Genomic DNA, 20,625 nt, shown 5'->3' on the forward strand with positions numbered 1-20,625 from the left:
GGATGGCATCTATATTTGTTGTATGTACATTCTGCTCCCACAGGGAGATAGTGTCAGGTAAACCAATGTGTAATAGCCACATTCTAACGGGGGGGGGAACTCATACATAACTCCCATTGAAATAAATTATAGAGTTGCTCACGCTAGTAGTTGATATTTGTGAGGATGTCTATTTCCCATTCAGACACCCCAGCAGGGCCTGCACAGAAAAGATCCTTTAATTAAATTGTATTTTATGTGACAGGTCAAGTGGTTTCTGCCCATAGAAGATAGGAAGTTTGCTTGTATTGAGTCAGAGACCATCGGGCCATCTCACTCAGCGTTGCTGACATAAGGTAGTGGCTTTCCAGGTTTTCAGTCAAAGTCAGAAATGCTATAGATCGAACTGAGATTTTTCTGCATGTATCGCGTGATCTGCGTCACTGAACTATGGCCATAAATCAAGCTAAATCTATTTCCCATCCCCAGATGGAGACCAGAATGCAAGATCCTGATTTTATAATAATATATATAATCTTCTCTTTAACAGGAGCATATTAACATCCGCAGACATAGTCAGAATATTTATCATTAGAATAACAATAATTAATAATAACAATAATAATAATAATAATAAAAAATGGTAGGAGAGAAAGAGTGAGGCAAGTCTATAGTACACAGTCCTGTGAGGACAGCATAGCCTTTTGGAGACTCCACTGCCGCATCGTTCAAGTGCCCCCTTCTATATTTACACACTTGCCTGGCGTCCACACCCCCAGCTAAGCTGGAGGGAAAACAGTGCATTGAACACAAAATTAAACCCATCGACCCTCACCTCCCACCCACCCCCTCCCCAAACCTGCCTTTATGGAAGTTTCCATAAAACTTCCCACCAGAAATACATTATTTACACATAAAATAAATAGAGCGGTAACCTGATTTGTGTTTGGCCTGCGGCAAACAGTCAGAGGTACTAGGGAAAGTATGGCTTGGATTCAACTCTGTACAGAACCATGTGGGGAGCCGGGATCAGCCTGCAACCCCGGCATGGCAAAGCCGGGCACCTTGCATATTTTCGGGCCTTGCATGCAACTGCCAGGAAGTCATATAAGGAGACTGGCCCCTTCCACTGTCCCTTGGCCCTTCTGCCCTCCCCTCTAGCCATTTTCTGGCCCTAGAGCAGTGGTCGTGTCCCACAGTTTCAGCACAGGACAGGCACGCCGTCTGCAGTCACAAGCCGGCCTGTAGTGGGGTCGTAACTTCCTGCCAGGTAGTAGAGATCTTGCCGATCCTGGTATTTCTTGCTCCGGGTCAGCTGCTCGTAGTGTTCACGTTCAACTACCTGGCACTTGTGAGAGATGGTCTGGACATCATTCTCGTCCTCATGGCACGACTGGTACAGCGCATTCTGCAGAAACCAGAAAGAGGCATGAAGGACTAAAAGGATAACGTGGCTTCCACTTTTAAGGGACAAAAATTCTCTACAAAGACAGCAATTCCCCAGCATAATGGAAATTCTCTACACAAATAGAATAGCAGACTTGTTGGATAAGGTCTGTTAAATCTCACAGTGGCCAATTAGGTACCTACTGGTAATTTGGCTATAGAGCATGAAGGGCTCTTGTTCCCTCAAAACTGGTCTTCAAAGCAAGCTGCCTCTATACTGCTGGACTAGCATGGCCAGTAGACACTGATAGTCTCTGTTATTTGGTTTTTCACCTCAAGTAGTGTCTGTCACATTATCTTATAGCGGTAATTTTTATCATTTGCCCATGCATTCTGTAAAGAATAAGGAACAGATATTGCAGGACTCTTACCAGAGGTTCCTTATTTTGAACTGTATTTGAAGGAGGCGGGTGGCTGAGGGCTGAACCTGCCACTATTTTTATTTTGTAGGATAATAGAGGAAAACTTCTCTTTCTCCCCTGTTTCCACGCCAAGCACAATCATATTCTCGGCTCATTTCCTCCTCCAATTTGTTTTCGTTTATAACATTCCAAACACTGAACATTTCCCTTATAAAAGAATTTGCAGAGTGATATGAAAATGGTTCCCATCCTACAAATCTTTTCTTGGTTGTGTCCCAGTTGAAAGCACTGACCAAATAAGCCAGGAAAACCAATCGGTTTGGGGTGTGTATTGATGTGCGCCTGTGGAGCTGGGGGAGTTTACCAATCTTGTCAAAGAATGCTGATGTTTTCTGGCTCCTGGCTTTTCCCTTGTAACATTATAATGTTGCGGTGTACAAAACAAAGGTAATGTAAGGAACAAAGGGAAAGGCAATAAATCCTGAAGTACTACCATGTTTCCCCGAAAATAAGACTCAACCGGAAAATAAGTCCTAGTATGATTTTTCAGGATGCTCGAAATATCAGCCCCGCCTAGCGGTGGGATTCAGCTGGTTCGCACCACTTTGGCAGAACCGGTAGCTAATTTTTTGTTGCCCAGGCCCAGGACGGACTTCCGGAAGCGGTATCCACACAGAGAACCGGTTGTTCACATATTTGAATGCCACCACTGGCCCCACCCCCAAAATAAGTTAAGATCGTCAGCCAGACGGCGAAAATAAGCCCTAACCGAAAAATAAGCCCTAGTGCGTCTTGTGGAGCAAACATTAATATAAGACCCGGTCTTATTTTCAGGGAAACATGGTAGCTCTATATACTTAGTTCCAACTGAATTTAAAATGAGTTACTCTCAGATGTACACAACTATAGGCTGAGTACAGTAAACTTAGAGATGCTGCTACCGAGGAAGAGATGACAGGTTCATTCCCCCTTAAGAGGTGTTTTCTATAGCTCCTTTTTGCACTTCTGTAACCTAGAGTTACAGAAGCTACTTCCTTTTTACAGGTGCCACAAAATCAACCAAGCAAACCCCAAAGAAACAAACAAACAAAACAAAACAAAAAACTGTGGCCAAGGCAAATGACTAATTCCACTAACTAAGCAGATCAAGGGATGATTTACTAATGAAAGCAGAGGTGTCCCTCTGAATTGTTATGGATCAACCACATCATCTGAGAGGAAGATTCAATAGTTGTTGTAGTCATTAAAGAAAGCCTGGTTAATTACTGCAAATCAGCCCGTGATCTCTCTACAGGTCCTGATTTCTGTTCTGCTCCAGCTCATTATGCCTTCTGATCCAGCACCAGGAGGACATTCCTGTTTGGCCACCCTCTGCCCCATTTGTTGGTCTCTTCCCTCACCTTGCCATCACTATGTCGCTTGCCCAGCTTCGTCTCCTCAGGATGGTAGAACCATTTTACTTTGACAACCATGTTGCTGCCCCAGGATTCCCACATGCTTTCAATGCGGCCAATGTAGGGCAGATGGGGTCGGCCAGCTGACAGGAAAACCGCACAGTCGCCAATGCGCAGCATCTCCTTGCCCCGTACAATTGCTTTGTAGAACAACTTCCGTGCTTTCCCCTTCATGCCACGGCGCTGTAGGACAGGGACAGAGCATGCAGAAGCAGAATAAGCAGTGGCCTGCGTGACACCCGGGATGCCCCTGCCTCTTGGCTGTAAGGCCTTTGGAAGAGATCCTCCAGGGAGTCTGTGGGTTGCCATGGAAACAAAGCTCTCCCAAGGAGAGCCTCGAGACAGCAATTGAGCTTAACTACAGCAAAACCAGCCTCTGCTACCAAGAGAGACCCCAATGCTTTTGCCTGAGGAGGCCCGAGAGAGGATAACCAAGGAAACACAAATGGGGTTGGCAAATGCCTTATACATCCTGTACTGCTGTCCTAAGGGGATTTACTGACATGGAGTGCAGCCCAGGAATAAGAATAAGCCTCCTAGAGCGTGTCTGGCACCTCACAGGAAATGGCCATGCTTTGGCTGTCCGAAAGACCCCGAAGGGGAGCCCACTGCATCTGCCCCAGCCAGGTACAGCTGCAACAAACAGCCTCCACTCTGGAGAAAAATGATTCAGGGGAGGCTGTTAGTTGGGAAAAAATAACCCTTTCCCATCCTACACTGGTAGCACATTTGCAGAATGTGGCCAGTATTAGAAATATCCTATTTAAAACAGGGAAGGCTACTGACTGTCAGCTGCTAAGCCACAGATCTTGTTAGAACAGTGGCTGCTTGGTTAAATATGTCAAAATAGGAACACCCCTCCCCCTTGCTCTCCTGCACATAGCTTTATTCCTTTTTGCATGCAATGAGTGAACAGACAAGCCTGGAAGTGCCAATTAACTATGATTTCCTTTTTGAAGGCTTCAGGACAAGCCATAAAATCATGGTCTGAAGATGTTTTCTCCAGCTCTGTAAAGGTTTCCATGAATAGGAGATTATAGCTGAAGGAAGAACGTCTTGGTTTGTTTTCTGCTCAAAAAGAGGTACAGAACAACTGATGCAGATATTCATTTGTATCTTGGACGCTCAGCAATTCTGGGGAACTGTGCAGCTGCTTTAAAGGCATGTGGATATGAGCACTTAAGTGCCTTCTTGCATATGTGCTCAGCACAATGCACAGCCCAAATATTCATAGAATAAGCAGGTTTGCTTGTTTTGACTGGGACATCCTGAACAAGTATGCTGAAGACTGCGGCATTAGCATTTCAACTAGTCAGCCTTAAAACAATGTGAAAACAGGAATTTACAGTTCTTTTGTCAACAACTAGAGAAAGGGAAATTGGTCTTTCCTTTCTGATCACCAACAGGAAGATAGTCTGAAGCTGGGAGGAAGCTTCCCAAGTTTAGCCTCCCCTCCTTTCAGAAATCACCGAGTGACTGGGATCAATAACCAAACGCATGAATCACTTCCTTCCAGCATTTCCTCCTAGCTCTGTCCCAAGAGTTCAGGCCAAAAACCTTCCAGAACTACCTTCAATAGTATCGTTTTCATTAGCAGACAGAGCAAATTCAAGCCATTTCCCCCAGCTTGCATTATATAGTCCAGACTCATCACACAGAATCCTGACATTTTCCATACCTGAGTGGGGTTCCCAGACCATTTCCAGAGCTGGCGGGCTGGCAGAAAAGCAGAGATCTTTGGCCGGTTTTCCACCGAGGGCAGCCGTTGCCGGCGGGAGAACTCTTTGGCTTTTGAGAAGCTCAGAGTTTCTTTGCGCCTGAGCTTGCTCTTGGCCCCAGCGCCAAAACACCTCTGCAAGGTGCTGCTCTTTGAGCGTAGGGCTTCAGACTGAGCCAGCAAGGCTGGAACTGGGTGTGTGAGACAGGTCTGCACAAGGAGCGTGGAGTCCTCGTCATCAGAGCTGTATGAAGAGTCCTCATTGTCGGATGAGCAGAGGCTAGAAGTGGAGCCAGAGCCAGAACTGGAGGAGGTGGATGATCCAGAAGATGAAGACGAGACTGAAAGCCGTGTCAGAAAGCGGGAGGGGACACTGCCTGCCAGATCATCCACCTCATCTTCGTCCATGTCTGAGTAAGAGCTGTGACAATCACTGTCGCAGTGCAGCCCATACTCAGTTTGACCAGTGTATTTGCGCAACGCCAGCCCCATAGGCAGTGTGCTCTTCTTCTCTTTGATCCCCAAGGCTGGGTGAACATAGCCATGGCCAGACAGGGACCCAAAGTCCTTGTCGCTCATCAGTAAGGCTTTGCAGTTTTTGTTTTTGGGTGACGTCACTCCCTCATGATCCAGCTTGACAAGATACTCACCACCAACTTTCCTACGCCCGGCCTTGCCCAGCTCAGTGTCCAACCGTTCAACCTTCTTGGCACGCAAAAGCTTCTGAGCACAGGGCAGAATCAGGCCAGAGCTTCCAAAAGCAGAGTAGGAGTTGGCAATGCGGCTGAAAGAGTCGGAGCCAAAGCCATTACCAAATATGGGGGCAGCAACACTGTGCACAGGGAAGAGCACCTCTTTGGCCCGCAGCTTTTTACTGCTCCCGTTGAGCTGGAAGAGGTTTTGCCGCATGGCTGTGCCTTTGCTGGATGTCTTGCGCTTGTTCTGGGTCACAGCCGTCCAACTTAGCAGAGAGTTGCTACGACGACTCAAGAACTGGTCTCCAGGCTGGGCTTTTGAACTTGAATGCAGCATATCAGATTTACCTGCAGGGAAAGGACAGTGTTATAAAAGTACCGGTGGAAACTGTCACCTGTGCTACGGAACTGGTTGAAATCTGTATATGGCCTTTCCTAAACAACTTCCTTCATTTCTTGTGGTTTGGAACTAGAAAAAACAGATTGCAGAAGAGGGAACCCAGAAGTTCTTAGGTCTGATCCTCACTTTTTCTCTCAGATCAAGCCCTGGATGTCCCTGATCTTTCAAATTCCATTTGAAACAAAAGATGTTACATTTCTGGAGGAAGAGTGAGTGTGCATGTGTGTATATATGTGACATAGAGAGAGAGAGAGACAGACAGACCTAGGTAGTAAAGTAACTATTTAAACCAAGAATTCTACATTCTACTGCAGATCATTCCAACTCCTTAGGATGTCTTAAATGGCCAACACAGGATGTATTACTTTCACCTTAAATGGATTTCATTTTCTCTTAATGATATGAGCTAAGGCTGACTGGTGCACCGATATATTATCAAATCTAGTACATGATCCCTGAATCCAGGCTGAAATTAGTGAAAATGTATAGAAAAGCAGCTGCTGAAGTAGCCATTATCAGAGGGCAAAGGAATGGTTTTGAACTGTTATGAAAAGAGGTTGGTTCAAGGCAGTTGTAATTTGAAAAACAGAGAGATGCTAGTGAACGGTTTATAGGGACTTGCATACATATTTTTCCTTGTAATTGATTATTTTCTCTTAAATGTGATCTAGACCATTTTTAATTATAGCTTTAATTTCCTTGCCTACGTTTTTTTTAGACATTTCCCATCAAGTTCTTGTGGCATAGTGAACAGAATCTTAAACCTGAGAGACACCTACGTTTGTATATTTTGTAATGCTGTAGGTTATTATGACTTTTCTATTTCATTGTTATAAAAAAATTATGTTTTTGCTAATGTTCAATTTTGTTTATTTAGTGATATTGTAATTTAGGGCTGTGGTCTTGTCTTTTTTGTTTGTTTTAATCAATATAGAGTATTATAAAAATGCATACGTAATGGAATGTTGAATTTTGCCTGACAATCCATTTTTACATTATATTTTTCACTTCCCTTCTTTTTAAATGAATGAGGATTTATTTTGAATCAGAGATGTATTTTTTGTCATCTCTGTAGGTTGGCAACTGAATATAGACATTTAAAAGACAATACCCAAATTTAAAATAAATATAAAATTCAGTCTCTGACCAGCCACGATTCTCAGTATAATCTTGAAAAAAAAAAATGCAAAAGAAACTAACTTACCAGTCTTTTCTTTGCTGATCATCTTTTTACTTGTGCTTGACTCAGAGACTTCACATCCCTCAGCACAAAGGCTTGGTGCTGATTCACTGGAATGGGGAACATCACTGGAAGACCTTCTGTTACGACGGCAGGAGGTGGAGACTAATAACGCAGGAGAAGGCTCTGTGCCTATGGAAGGATTAAGGTAGAAGTGTCATGGGCAGATTCAGATGAAAGATCACTATCTCATCTCATTTAGATTTCACTTTCCTCTGACTTCTGCTTTCAAGCATCTGCTTCTCTCCAGCTTAGAGTATGACGAAACTTTCTATGAGGCCACAAAAGATTAATGCTATAATAACTATATTGGTCAGTTATTAAGCTGCTCCTTGAGTTCTCCTGCTGCGCCCGATAAATACCAATATTGCTCTTGAAACTGCTCTTGACTCTCTTCGCCTCCCAAGCCTTCTACAGGTAGTCCTTGACTTACAACCATTTGTGTAGTGACTGTTCGAAGTTATGATGACACTTAAAAAGAGGGCACGATTAGTTCTTGCACTTATGACCATCGCAGCGTCCCTGCAATTATGTGATTGCAATCTGGATACCTGGCAGCCAGTTCAAATTTATAACGATTGCCTTGTCCTAGGATCACATTATCACCTTTTGCGATCTTCCCACCTGGCTTTTGACAAGCAAAGTCAAGGGGGAAAGGCAGCGGGGAAGGCCATAAGTCTGCTGTAGCAAAAAAGGTCATAAAATCACTTAACACGATGCCTCACTTAACATCCAGGCTTGGTTAATAATAAAACTTTGCGATCCCAGTTGTGGTTGTAAGTCAAGGACTGCCTGTACTTTGTCGATATCCACATTAGATTTCCCCACCTGAGATAGGCGAGGTCCTCCCCACCCCACTGCACAGAAAGTCAAGACACATTTTGTGCCCAAAGAATGGCTCTTAGAATCTTAGGTAATATTTCAATTTAATTTTTGAAGGCCCCCAGCAAAACAGTATCAACTGGAATCACTGGCAGATGGGTTCATGAGGGCTAGGAAACCCTGCTAACTATAATTCTAGCATTAATCCATTCAAGCACACTCACACTGGATTTTGAAGTCGGGTGGCAACATGCGGATATTAGACAACGAAATGTGGCCAGTGTCTCCATCATCAAATTCTACCAACACTGACTCCGCGTCTTCCTCTTCGTCACTTGAAGACCCTGTGGACAGAAGCCATGTTACCTTCCAGGCCAGTTTCACTGTAGGCCAGTGTTTCTCAACCTTGACCATTTTAAGGCATGTGGACTTCAACTCCCAGAATTCCACAGCCAGCAATGCTGGCTGTGGAATTCTGGGAGTTGAAGTCCACATGCCTTAAAATGGTCAAGGTTGAGAAACACTGCTGTAGGCACAGAAGAAGTCTGACCCCGTGATCTGGTTGCTTACAGTATACTTTTGCTTATTCCCCGTTACGAGGTTATTATTTACCAGCTTGCTCACCTCGGATGACATTGCCTGGGTAGAGGCAGCGAGACTTCTGGCTCCAATAAGCACAGACCCGTGTGCCAGGTGGAAGACTGCGACTTGACTGTGGCTGTACATCTAGAACCTGGAGATAAACAAAGGGCACGATTGGCATATACAGTAGAGCACCACCTTCTCAGACACTAAAGTATCAACCTTAGCTTATTTTATTTCATCACGCAATTATGGTTACAATTAAGCTTGAGCTCAACCAAGAAAAATTGCAGATTGCAATGGTTTTGTGCCTTCTTTTGGCATCTGCTCTTTTCTCATGGTCACCAAACAACTACTTTCACTTTTGCCTTTCCTGTTTTTCCAGCAAGAAGGCTTCTTGTTCTTCAAACCTAATGTTTTCCAAATATTTTATTGGGATAAATATGAATTAAGAGTATTTGACTTTTCTGTAACGGTATACAGTCTTGATTTTTATGTTTTATTTTGTGCCATGGCTTGATGTGCTCTGCGTAGGAACTTCTTGGCATTTGACTATATCTGACTGTAGAATTGTCTTCCGAAAGGCTGCATCTAGGAAATGAGAGGCCTGCATGTCCCTTTATACTTATATGCACAGTATGATTCACAAACGAATACACAGAAGTGTCCATGAATATCCTGCCCTCCAGAAACTCTGGCATGCCCCAAAAGTGCTTTTTCAAAAGGCAACTGGACTGTCTTGGTTTTTTTTTTTCCCCTTTGAAAACATTTTGCTTCTCATCCCAAAAGTTTCTTCAGTTCTGAGAAGTAAAACGTTTTCAAGGAAAAAAACAACAACGAAGAAAGTCCACTTGCCTTTTGGAAAAACACCTTTGGGACAACCATCATCTGGAGCAGTGTTTCCCAAACTTTACAATTTTAAGGCATGGGGACTTCAACTCCCAGAATTCCACACCAGCAACGCTGGCTGTGGAATTCTGGGAGTTGAAGTCCACATGCCTTAAAATTGTCAAGTTTGGGAAACACTGATCTGGAGGATTGAGAATCGCCACAGACATTCAAGGCACTGGAGGTAATTGCAACTCACATAGGCCCCATGATTGCTCCCACCAGCTGTGAGGTGCTGAAGGATCCATTCTAGAAGACAGGTCAATTAGTGCAACTTGATTCATTCACCTAAATATCGTTGTATTCTTCTCAGAATGTGTTCTTTTTTTTTTTTTCAACCTACCTAAATCTCTATTATCCGGAAGCCATGACCATTCCAAACTCTCTCTTTACAGGCAGTCCTCACTTCACGACCATTTATTTAGGCACCATTTGAAGTTACAATGCACAGGACAAAAGGCAGTAAAGTTCAGCCCTTAGTTAAGGCCGCTGCAGTGCCCTGTGTTCAAATTTGAGCGTTTGGCAGACTACTCACATTTATGACTACCGTGTGCCCTTCAACTCCTCTCAGACCCACCTATCTCTCTACATTTCTGCCCTTTTGGTTACCATGCACCCCACTGCTTACCCTGATACCCCCTGCTGCCCCCAACCGACCTTCACCATTTTCTGTATTTTTTGAAGAGATACAATCAGCCGTGAGGCATTGCAAAAGGCCAGCATCGGCCTTGGTCGAAATCAGATGGGGGCTGCAGATGACAGTGGTGGAGGATGGACAAAAGGGCAGAGATGGGGGGTAAATAGGCAGGTGGGGGAGCTGGAGTCAACCACAGCAGGGTGGTGGAACCTTGTCTGCTGAAGGGAACTCTCTGGGTCAAGCCAGAGAGAAAGCAAGGATGGAGCTGGCACTTCATGCAAGACAGAAGTGTGAAGTTCTTGCCTGACAGAACAAGGATTAACGCTACTAAGCAGTGCAGTCACATGATGTTTCACTTGGCCTAGTCCTGGAAATTCTGGTCCCAATTATAGTCATTAAATCAGGAGCAAGAAATACCTGGTGTAGTAAATCCATGCACATTTGCAAAAGAAAATTACACTTTCTGCCCCCTATCCCTCAAGTAAGTCTTGTAGGTATTACTCTTGGGAGTCCAGCTTCTCTCCCCCTGCCCATACCCACAGTCAGCCTGATTAATCACAGGCTCTAGTTTCCTGAGACTTACCGCCTCCTGCAACAGCTGCTCTTGGGAATAGATTCTCTGCCTATTCCCTCGCTCTCCCTCAATGACAATGCTGTAGCTGTGGAACAAATAAGAGACAAGCATTTATACAGATGATGATCTGAAGAGATAGAGGAGAAGCTAACTTGTTTAATTTTGATAGTTATTTAATGAGAAGCTCAATTCTTGGTGGGCAGGAGATAGTCTGTTGATCCTCCCTTTTGAACTAGCACAATACAAGAAGCAACAGGTGGAAACTAATCAAGGAGAGAAGCAACCTAGAACTAAGGAGAAACTTCCTTACAGTGAGAACAATTAATCAGTGGAACAGCCTGCCTCCAGAAGCAGTAAATGCTCCAACACTGGAAGTTTTTAAGAAGAGACTGGACAGCCATTTGTCCGAAATGGTGTAGGGTTTCCTGCCCGAGCAGGGGGTTGGACTAGATGACCTCCAAGGTCCCTTCCAACTTTACTATTACTAATTACTAAAAAAAAGTGCATGGTGCTGACTATTTAGTTCCCAGATTAGTAAGAGTGTTAGTATGTAAGTGTTTAAAAATTAAGAAGAAAGAAGTGTTACACCGCTCTACTCTCCAACGTGCTGAATAGTAACTCCCACTTCCCACCCTATAACTAAGAACACTAAATAATTTCATATATATATTTACTCATGCTTTTTGCCCCCAAGTTTCACAGAATTCAATAGGATTTATTTACAGGTAATACCCCCCCCAGTGTTTGAATATTTCCCATGAATCATACTTTCGATCAGAGGTCTCCAACCTTTCTTGGTTGGTGGACCGGAGGGAAAGGGATGGTAAGCATATTATGCACACATGCACATGCATACAAATGGGGCAGTGCTAGCGTCCGCATGACACTTGCTAGCACCACCCTGTTTTTGCCGTACAGCACCCCGTTTTTGCTGCGCGGCACCATTTTCCTACCAGCAGTGGCGCTAGTGTGAGTGGGGGTGCGCGCACTGGCCAGCCTGTTCTGTGGCCCGGTGACCAGCAGGCCACAGCCCTGTAGTGGGCTGCGGCCCACAGGCTGGGGACTCCTGCTTTAGATCCAGCAAAATGCTTTGACTTCCATGCATACTAGTTTCTTTTGATGAAGAAGAGTAATAGTTTCCTTAAGATCTTACAAGAAACTCATAAGGAAGAGGAATCAGGTTGCAAGACTTGGATTAATTACTGTAAGAAGAAAGTACCTGGGTTTCTTGTGATCAGTTACTGCAGTTCTTTATAAGCATTATAAAGATGTGGGAGAATAAGGGATAGAAGAGAAGGTCTTGGAATGCAAAAAAAGGAAATGCCTACAGTCCTAAGTGATAGATGCATTATACCAGTGGTTCTCAACCTTTCTAATGCCGCGACCCCATAATACAGTTCCCCATGTTGTGGTGACCCCCAACCACTTATACATCACCGGGTGCCAGGGGCGTGGCCAAAGGGGGGGAAAATGGCGGACAGCCTTGTTTGGCGACCCCCGTGAAATGGTCGTTCGACCCCAAATGGGGTCCCGACCCACAGATTGAGAATCACTGCATTATACAGTATCAACAGCAATGGAGCCAACTGAGCTTGAAAAATCTCTACGGTATCCTTTGCTATATTTATGCTTAGGCATCAGGTCCTTACATGTCAGGTGGCTGCAGACTCTTTACACTGCCAGCGTAGAGCAGACTGTCCTCTTTGGGGATAAGCACACGCAGTCCATCCTGAAGATCTTCTTTGAGGATGGTACAGGACTGGGCTGCAACCATAAGACAAAGCATGAATCTATGGTTAATTCTCTTCCTCATTTGTTTATATTTGGAAACTTCAGGCAGAGGTCAAAGCTTGAAGAATTCAAGCCTGAAGTAGGGACTACACGGCACCATCCAGGTTTGATCTGCACAACCCACTTCAATTTTCTGAGCTACCTTTATCTTGCCTTCAGAGTTCGCTTTAGGAGCTATACAATCCCACCATATTCCATCTGTAATGCTTCTTCTCATCATTATCCTTGTTTATTTTTGTTCTTGACCACTGCATTAAATGGCTAATAGTAGTTCTTTCACCTGGACCATACTAGGCCTTGTTAACTGCTCCCCCCCCCAAGGGTACTCTTTGGTCACGGTGTGTGCGGTGACTTACCAGAGGTCATATCTTCCTCCGTACCAGTGGGTGGCATCTCCTCCTCTTCAGAGAAGCTGCTATTGTCATCAAACTCAAAATGATCCTCAATGGCAAAACTTTCCATCAGCCGACTGACTGCCCGGCCTTTGCACTGCACAGCAAAGCAAAATATATTTCCTTGTTTTACAAAGGCATGCCTCTTATGCACAAGACGAAGGTTAAATTGGCTAGGCCAAGAATGGATTAAACAAGAATTGTTCTAGCCTCAATTCATTCTTAATCCACAGCATCACTCTGGTTTTTGACTGAAGGGCTTAGCTTGGAATAAAAGGAGCAGGATGCTATGCCAGCAATCTGTTCACATTGACGGTGGAGGGCCCCATGCACATGTATATTCTTATCTGAAAACTTCTACAAATGGGCTATTATTTTACACAGCCACACCCACACACCACATAAAGAACCCACTAGTAGAAGTTTTCAGATAAGAGAATTGAAATCTCATGAGATTTCAGGGATGAAATTGCTAAAATTTCGCAGACTATCTTAATACCGCTTTTCAAGGTACAATGGTGCCTGAAAAGTGCCCTGACCATCTGCTTGCCTTCTTTATTCTGGATAATAAAAGGTCAGCTGTATCTGACCTATCCAAGACCTGCACTACTGCAGGCATTTTCACATTTCCTACCTGCTTGCTGACCACCTTGTTCTTAACCTTAGACAGCTTCTTGCCCTTGCTGAGGATGGCCTTGGCATTGCGAGGAGAGAGGGTCAGTGCTCCATTTTTTCTCTGCCGAAAGAAAATGAGGATAAAATAATCAAATACAGCACTGCAGTGGACAAATGTTTAGCATACTGCCATGTAGCTAAGTTGTCGGTTACATCTGGAAAAAGACCCTTTCCTCTTCCTTAGTGGCCCTTTATGATATCATTTAAGTTCAGCCAAAAGATGGTTCTGTTGAGGAAGGTCTGCTGTTACCCGATGTACCCCTTGACTCCTCCCAAAACAGATCCTCACAATCCTTCTTACATTGAGGACCCCTTACTGCCCCGGCTTACTCTGAGGGCCGATTGCAGGACTTTGCTCTTGCGTGTGGCTTTCTTGAGGCGTTCGCTGCTGAGTTTTCCTGCATCGTCACGATTTGCAAATGAGCGGGCCTGGCTGCTGGAGAAGAGCCCCTCACCGGTGCTTGATGTTCCGGGTCCACAGTGAAATTCCTTGGCTTTGCTCTTTAGTTTTTTCTTGCTCGAATTCTCACAAGATCCCGCTCGGCATACCGGCACTTTTTCCAACCTCCCTAAGCCTGGCTTCACTGCCCGCCTCTTTATTTTCACTTGGCCTTCAGGACTGGGGATTCGACAGGGCCCTAGGAAGATCCAGAGATTATAGCAATGAAAAAAATTAGGCAAAGCAGAACAGTGCATAAGCCAATGCTTCTCTTTGCTTATGCAGATTGCACTTCAGGCAAACGTGACACAATTTAAGCTGATTTTGGGTAGAATCTTATCAATTAGCAATTTGTGAGATTGGCCAATGCTATCATTTTTTTTTAAAGAATTGTGGCTCAGCATGTAATAGCAGAATCTGCTTTTTAAAGAATCTAAATGCCCCTTGAGCTTAAAAGAAGGATGCAGTGTAACATAGAAACAGTTGGTTCCAGGAAGATCTTTCACTGCCATCTTGCTGTGCATATACCCTCAAACATAAATCAAACAAAATATTATGACAGGAGGTAGAAGGGCTGGATATAATTTCAGCCATTTCTTCATGACGTTCAGGAAGCTTCATTGCCCTTCCCTTCATCAGCTTGGATAGATTCAGCAATTCACCAAGAGAGCTTTCTTTCCATTCATTTCATTACCTAGCAATCCTTGCCTCTCCTTTTTCTTCTTGGCTTTCTGATTTGCCTCCATTTTCACCACAGAGGAAGGAGAAGGGCCAATTACAGGAGGGTTCACTGTTACATGGATGGGGGAGCTGTTGTCACTCAAGTTATCATCCCCACCACCATCACCACCACCGTCACTTTGATAGTCTCTGTGGTGATTGTCATCTGTAAATGAGAAGAAGAGTCAAGACAAATTGAGGCAAGAGGAAAAAAGAGGCCACTTCAAGAGGAGAAGAAGAGGATTCTGATACTTTGCTTCACCATTCTAACGTTATAAACCACTTATTTCTACCGTCAAAGTAAAACCAAGGCCGTCGCTGCATTCTTTCTAAGGTTAATATCTTAACACAGAGCTATCAAAAGGATTGAGGCTTTTCAAATCTCTCTCTGCTGGTAGTGTGACCCTCATATCAATGCACCACTTAGGACTCACTGGCTTTGGTTATTGCTGCAAGGCCTGGGGTGTAAGGATTTGGTAAAATTGTATTGGTATAGTGAGTAAAAATAACGGAGTAAAGGTTATTAAAAAAAAAATCCAGCCAACAATCCAAGAACTCTGAATATGTTTTGGCTGAGCTATTCCCTCCTTCGACGTCAGCCTCCCAACTGAACTGGCTATAAACCCCCCTTTCAATCCTGGCTTTTATATCCTGATTCTTGCCCCTTTGACAATGAGTCTTTGTTCTTTTGGCTTTGGGGAGTGGAAGCAGGATTTCTGTCTCAGCATTGCTTTCCTGATAAGATGCCCCAGGAGCTTCAGGGGAAGCCATAAGCCTGCAGTCAAACGAGAGCGGACATTGGCCCCATTAGAGGACATCATGTGCAGCTATTTTTAAATTCCAGCGTTTCCTCTGCTTGCCAGCAGGAAATATGCTATGTGGCAAGCTCCTCACCAGAGCTGAAGATAAGAGCTTTGTAGAAGGGTGGATTCGCCTGGGAACGGGCCTGGGAGAAGCTAATTGTACTTGCACTTCCTCAGTAGCACGGTGGAGAGACGAATACTTGGGAGGCCTGTTAAATGGTCTGGAGCTCAGAAAATATCCACTGGACACTAATCCCCTTTTTGCTATGCAGGTAAACATCATTTGTCCCAAGGCCCAAGTCCTTTTTCAGCAGCAACAGACAGAACATGCTCACAACTGCAGGGTTGCGAATAGCATTCTCTTGTTTCCCCATTATCATCTTTCCTTCCCAGGTGCCAAGTGATGCTCCCCTTCAATCTGAATGCCCGAAAGGTGCTTTTCTGAAAGTCAGCTGGACTTTCTTGGTTTTTCTTCCTTTGCTTTTCATCCAAGAAGCTTCTCCAGTTCAAGTAGCTTCTTCTTCTTGGATGGGAAATGAAACATTTTCAAGGGAGAAAAAAAACAAACAAACCAAGAAAGCTCAGTTGCCTTCTTGGAAAAGCACCTCTGATTCAACCGTGATCTGGAGGATTGAGATCTCCATAGACCTCCAGTCTTGAGTCTCTACCTGCTTCAGCATTTCCTGTGCTAGGCTTGGCCTCTGAGGGAGTGAGATCCTGCTGTGGGTATTTGGGAGGTGCTGCTTTGGAGCTCTTGGCTCGAGAAAGTTTCTTCTGGATACGGGTGCAAGGGATCGGCTCTTTCCGTCGGAAGGGACCAATGCTCGTGGGCAAGACTTTGCTTTTGACTTTCTGCTTGAGATGAGAGGCCTTGTGTACTACCGTGGAAGCCAACTTGCTCTGTGAACTGCTCTTCTTGCAACGCACTTTCTCCTGCAAAAAAAAAAGCAAAAAAGTAAAAACGTTACCGCTAGTAAAAAAAAAAGGCACAGTATACTTATTGCCTTTTATTTCTCTCTTGCTCAAGGAGGGAAATCTATGTTAGAATTGGGAACTTGGAAAGAATTGACTTTCTTGGTTTTTCTTATCTGACTCTTATCACCAATAGTGAGGATACTGGATACTACCTATAACAGTGGTGGCGAACCTATGGCACGGGTGCCAGAGGCGGCACTCAGAGCCCTCTCCGTGGGCACACCCATCGTCGCCCCAGTGCTAGGCCTTCAGCTGGGTTTTATAACACCTTTTTGCTTTAGGCCTCCAGAGCCGTGTGCAAAAAAAAAAAAAAAAAGTTCAATCAGTCAGTCAATTTCAACTTCTTGTGGGAAAAAAAATCTTGCAAAGTTGGAATTGATTGATTGAATTTTTTAGTCCCACCTAGTCTTCCATTACCATCGCAACCATGCCCACCCAATTGGCCACACCCACCCGGCAACCGACGATGCATAAGTGGGTTTTGGGTTGCAGTTTGGGCACTCGGTCTCTAAAAGGTTTGCCATCACTGACCTATAACTAATGGATAAAAATGGATACCTAATACAAAAAAACTCCACAAAAATAAAAATGGCTAACTAATAGATAAAATGGATACTACCTGTAACTGAATCTTGTTTAATGTTATCTCAATGAGATTCTGAAACTTACACCAACTGCTCTGTTGGCAAGAAAATTCTACCCTTATGGTCTTATTTGCATGCACCTGGTTTCTATTTTGTTTGCTGACAAGTAATGTTCATCTTTTTTTTTCTTTTTAAGGTAATAAAAGACTTGAAAACAATGACCAATGCTCCCTAAGCCTCGTGAGAAACTTAAGATCAAATGTTATTTTTATACTTCTACTTGTTTATTAATTGGGCTCCGCAAATTCTGAAGCCAGGTAAATAAGCATAACTCATTCTAGTAAACAGCAGGGGAGAGATGTGCCATAAAATGTAAGATGTAAAAGATGTGAATATTCCTCTCACATCTGTCAAAAGAGCATCTGCCCATCCAGCTTGGTTCATCTTAGGGCCCTAAATTCTCATAGCTGATGTGAATATCACCGTCTAATTGGTTTTAAAACCATGGAAAGAATATGGCTGTCTTGGTTTTCTAAAGGCAGCAAGTTATTTTGTCTCCAAATGCAGTGTAGACAGAAAGAGAAAGATATTAAGGTTTACTCACCTGGGAACTTTTGATGCCGCTGTAAGTTGTTTCTGATATTTTCCGTTTTTTCTTCTTGGGCTCCCCCTCAGCCCTCAGCTCTGTACACAGTACGGATAGGCTAGTTTTTACAGACCTGTGAATGAAAAAAGAACAGACAAGTTGGAGAAAGAAAGTTCATTTCAGATAGATGAGCAATAGAGAAGCCATACAGGCCCAGGATCTAAGCATTTTTGATAGAAACAGCCTCCAACAAACATACAGCATACCTGTAAAAAGACCTGATCTCTTTTAGTTCCATTTATCTAAACTTGTATATTTTAGGCTGCTAGATCATTATTTACAGCCAACCATGGCAAGCTGATAGATATGTTATGGGTATACATTAGATATTTACTCACACATCTTCTGGACCCAGGTTTCATTGTTGTGGGGGTCATATATCATGATTATTATTATTATGGTGATCTTTTACCTCCAACTAGATATATTTCCCCTTGTCTATGCATAGACTGATCATTCCTGAGATATCACTTCACATAAAGAAACACAAACCTCCCTGAGTATCAACATCCAAAGTCTAATGTTCATACAATAAAGCAGATCCAGACTACAAAATACAAATCCCCAAAAGTGGGATAACATGTTTTCAGCATAACAGTACAGTCGGCATAAACACTTCCTATATGGTATAAATCATGACTTTTATTTTGTAACTAATCCATTCTCTCTTTCTACTCTAATGAACTTTACAAATGGCTCAAATAGCCCTTCTTCAGAAATAAATAAATGCATCTGTTTGACTTGCCCTTTTTTCCATTTTCAGTTAGGCCTTGGAAAATGTTGCCATGTTTGACTCCTCCATTCTTCATTTACTGGCTTAACTCACAGTGAAGAGTGTTGTAAGTTCTGAATGAAGAAAGACTATTCAAACATGACAGCTCTTTCCAGGCCTAATTGTAAAAATGGAGACAGTAGCAATTAAACATGTGCATTAATTTATTTCTGAAGTTGGGTATTTGAAGCAAATTAGAAACCTGAGTGGTTTCTAAAAGTTCAGCAAACAAAGATGTTATATTTTATTTTAGAAGAAAATGAAACAATTAATATGAAGGAAGTAAGTTATGGTTATTGTTAGTGTGAAAACACACTATTCCATCTTATTTAAGAATTGGATATTGTATCTGCTTTACTATTCTTCACTGTAAAGTGTAATATCATTTGTAATAATTGTTTACATCTCCCTTGCATTGTTACTCTACAAGACTGTGATTTTTTGTTGTGAAAATACAAGGTATAAAAAGCTCAAGAAATATATTCCAACTCTACTATCGATACATCCGAGTGTACACTAAACACTAAGCTTTTGGTGAGTGCTAGACACTCACAAGATTTGGAAATCAAAGTATACTGTTACAGAAAAATGAAAAATATTTCCATAAATATTACCAAGTACTGTATGAGTTATAACTTGGCCTAATACTGTATTTCCTCCTCTTGGTAACGGAGATGTAGTTGGGCCCGTCCTGGATATCCTACGTAGACCTGAATCTCCTAGACTTTCTCTTTATACCAGAACACTACATAGGACAACATTTTGGAGGAAGATTACTATGGATGGGCACCCTACAATCAGTTCCTCAGTGATGATGACATTCTTTAGGTCAGGGATGGGGAACTATGGCCCTTTTATGACTTGTGGACTTCAATTCCCAGAATTCCTGAGCCAGCCATGCTGGCTCAGGAATTCAGGAAGTTGAAGTCCACAAGTCATAATTCCCCACCTCTGCTCTAGGTAAACTGTCAGAGGCAATATGCTACCTAAAAATCACTTTTGTAGGTAGTAATATTTCTGGCCCACTTGCCCATCTAGGCATCCTGCTTGCCTCTCATTTACTTTCTGGATGCATTCTCGAGCTGCTTCTCACTTACCCTTACATCTTTCACATACATCAACAGCCCATATATTTTTGGTCAGGAGGATACATTTGGCTTTAACAAGTTTACATGACCACCCCCAAATTATGTTAACATGTATTCACCTTGCACAGTGCACTGTAAGATGAAATTTGGAAGTTGCCTGATAAGAGCCAGCCCAAGAGAAGTTATCACCTGAGGCAAAAGTTAACAGAATAAGCCAAACACATTCCAATTGCACAGATGGGACTGGACGGGTACATACCGAACTGGTATTTCCTATCACACCTGAAGTTCCAGATCAATTGAAAAGTTCAAGGCAGGTGTTAGGGCATATTCTGTTCCATGCCTCAACAAGGGGAGGCTCCAGAGAGCTTAACTCTGCTAGCAGTAGGGCAAACTCTGGCCTTGATCCTCAGGAACGGAGAGTTTCTTTGTTGTAAACAAGGCTTACTGCATCAATATTCCCTGAAGGTTGTAGCACAGTATATGAAGGGAACAAGTTGGCAGGTGTAACTTTTTATGGCCTGGCGCCTTTCCCTTGAAGCCGCTGTCTTAAGGCTTGGTATTCATAAAGGTTCTTACTTCTTCTGACTTTCAAACACAGAACTCGACCCCTCTTCCTCCCATCTCTCAGGAGCAAGAGGGCACAGCAGGAATGCGCTGCCAAAACATCTGGCTTCTATTGAATTTTACTGCTTCCTCAGGAAGCAGCTTGGATGAAGATGGATTTGTGATAGCTGTGAAAAAAAAGGGAGAACAAATTTCTCCCCACACATATAAGAATAGCCAGAGTTACTAAACACTTATGCACAGGAATACATTTACTCCTTGCTTAATCAAGGCCCACAAGGCAGCTTGCCCATTTGTTTTGGAGAAAATTGGACATAAAAATTGGAGGGCACTAAAAAAAAAAAACCATAAAAAGCAGAGAGCATTGTATCATGCTG

The 20,625-nt window shown here is 43.3% G+C and overlaps 1 protein-coding gene across 7 annotated transcripts in view; it reads right to left on the reverse strand.

The window, feature by feature from the left end:
* Positions 1-831: 831 nt before the first annotated feature.
* The window catches only part of BAHCC1 (BAH domain and coiled-coil containing 1), a 127,322-nt gene continuing 107,528 nt past the window's right edge, over positions 832-20,625 (reverse strand). For all 7 annotated transcript variants that reach the window (XM_039346497.1, XM_039346506.1, XM_039346514.1 and 4 more), the window contains 14 exons: positions 17,780-17,894; positions 16,285-16,549; positions 14,788-14,979; positions 13,985-14,292; positions 13,614-13,715; positions 12,944-13,076; positions 12,446-12,560; positions 10,806-10,881; positions 8,740-8,848; positions 8,340-8,459; positions 7,258-7,425; positions 4,920-6,001; positions 3,188-3,424; positions 832-1,387 (listed from right to left, as the gene is read on the reverse strand). In XM_039346497.1, coding sequence (XP_039202431.1) covers positions 1,181-1,387; positions 3,188-3,424; positions 4,920-6,001; positions 7,258-7,425; positions 8,340-8,459; positions 8,740-8,848; positions 10,806-10,881; positions 12,446-12,560; positions 12,944-13,076; positions 13,614-13,715; positions 13,985-14,292; positions 14,788-14,979; positions 16,285-16,549; positions 17,780-17,894 — 3,229 coding nt within the window. In that variant the 3' untranslated portion in view covers positions 832-1,180. The remainder of the gene's footprint in view (positions 1,388-3,187; positions 3,425-4,919; positions 6,002-7,257; positions 7,426-8,339; positions 8,460-8,739; positions 8,849-10,805; positions 10,882-12,445; positions 12,561-12,943; positions 13,077-13,613; positions 13,716-13,984; positions 14,293-14,787; positions 14,980-16,284; positions 16,550-17,779; positions 17,895-20,625) is intronic.

The sequence above is a fragment of the Crotalus tigris genome, unplaced genomic scaffold, assembly GCF_016545835.1.
Source record: "Crotalus tigris isolate CLP2741 ecotype Arizona unplaced genomic scaffold, ASM1654583v1 scf7180000017551.9496454, whole genome shotgun sequence".
In the NCBI taxonomy this organism is placed as follows: Eukaryota; Metazoa; Chordata; class Lepidosauria; order Squamata; family Viperidae; genus Crotalus; species Crotalus tigris.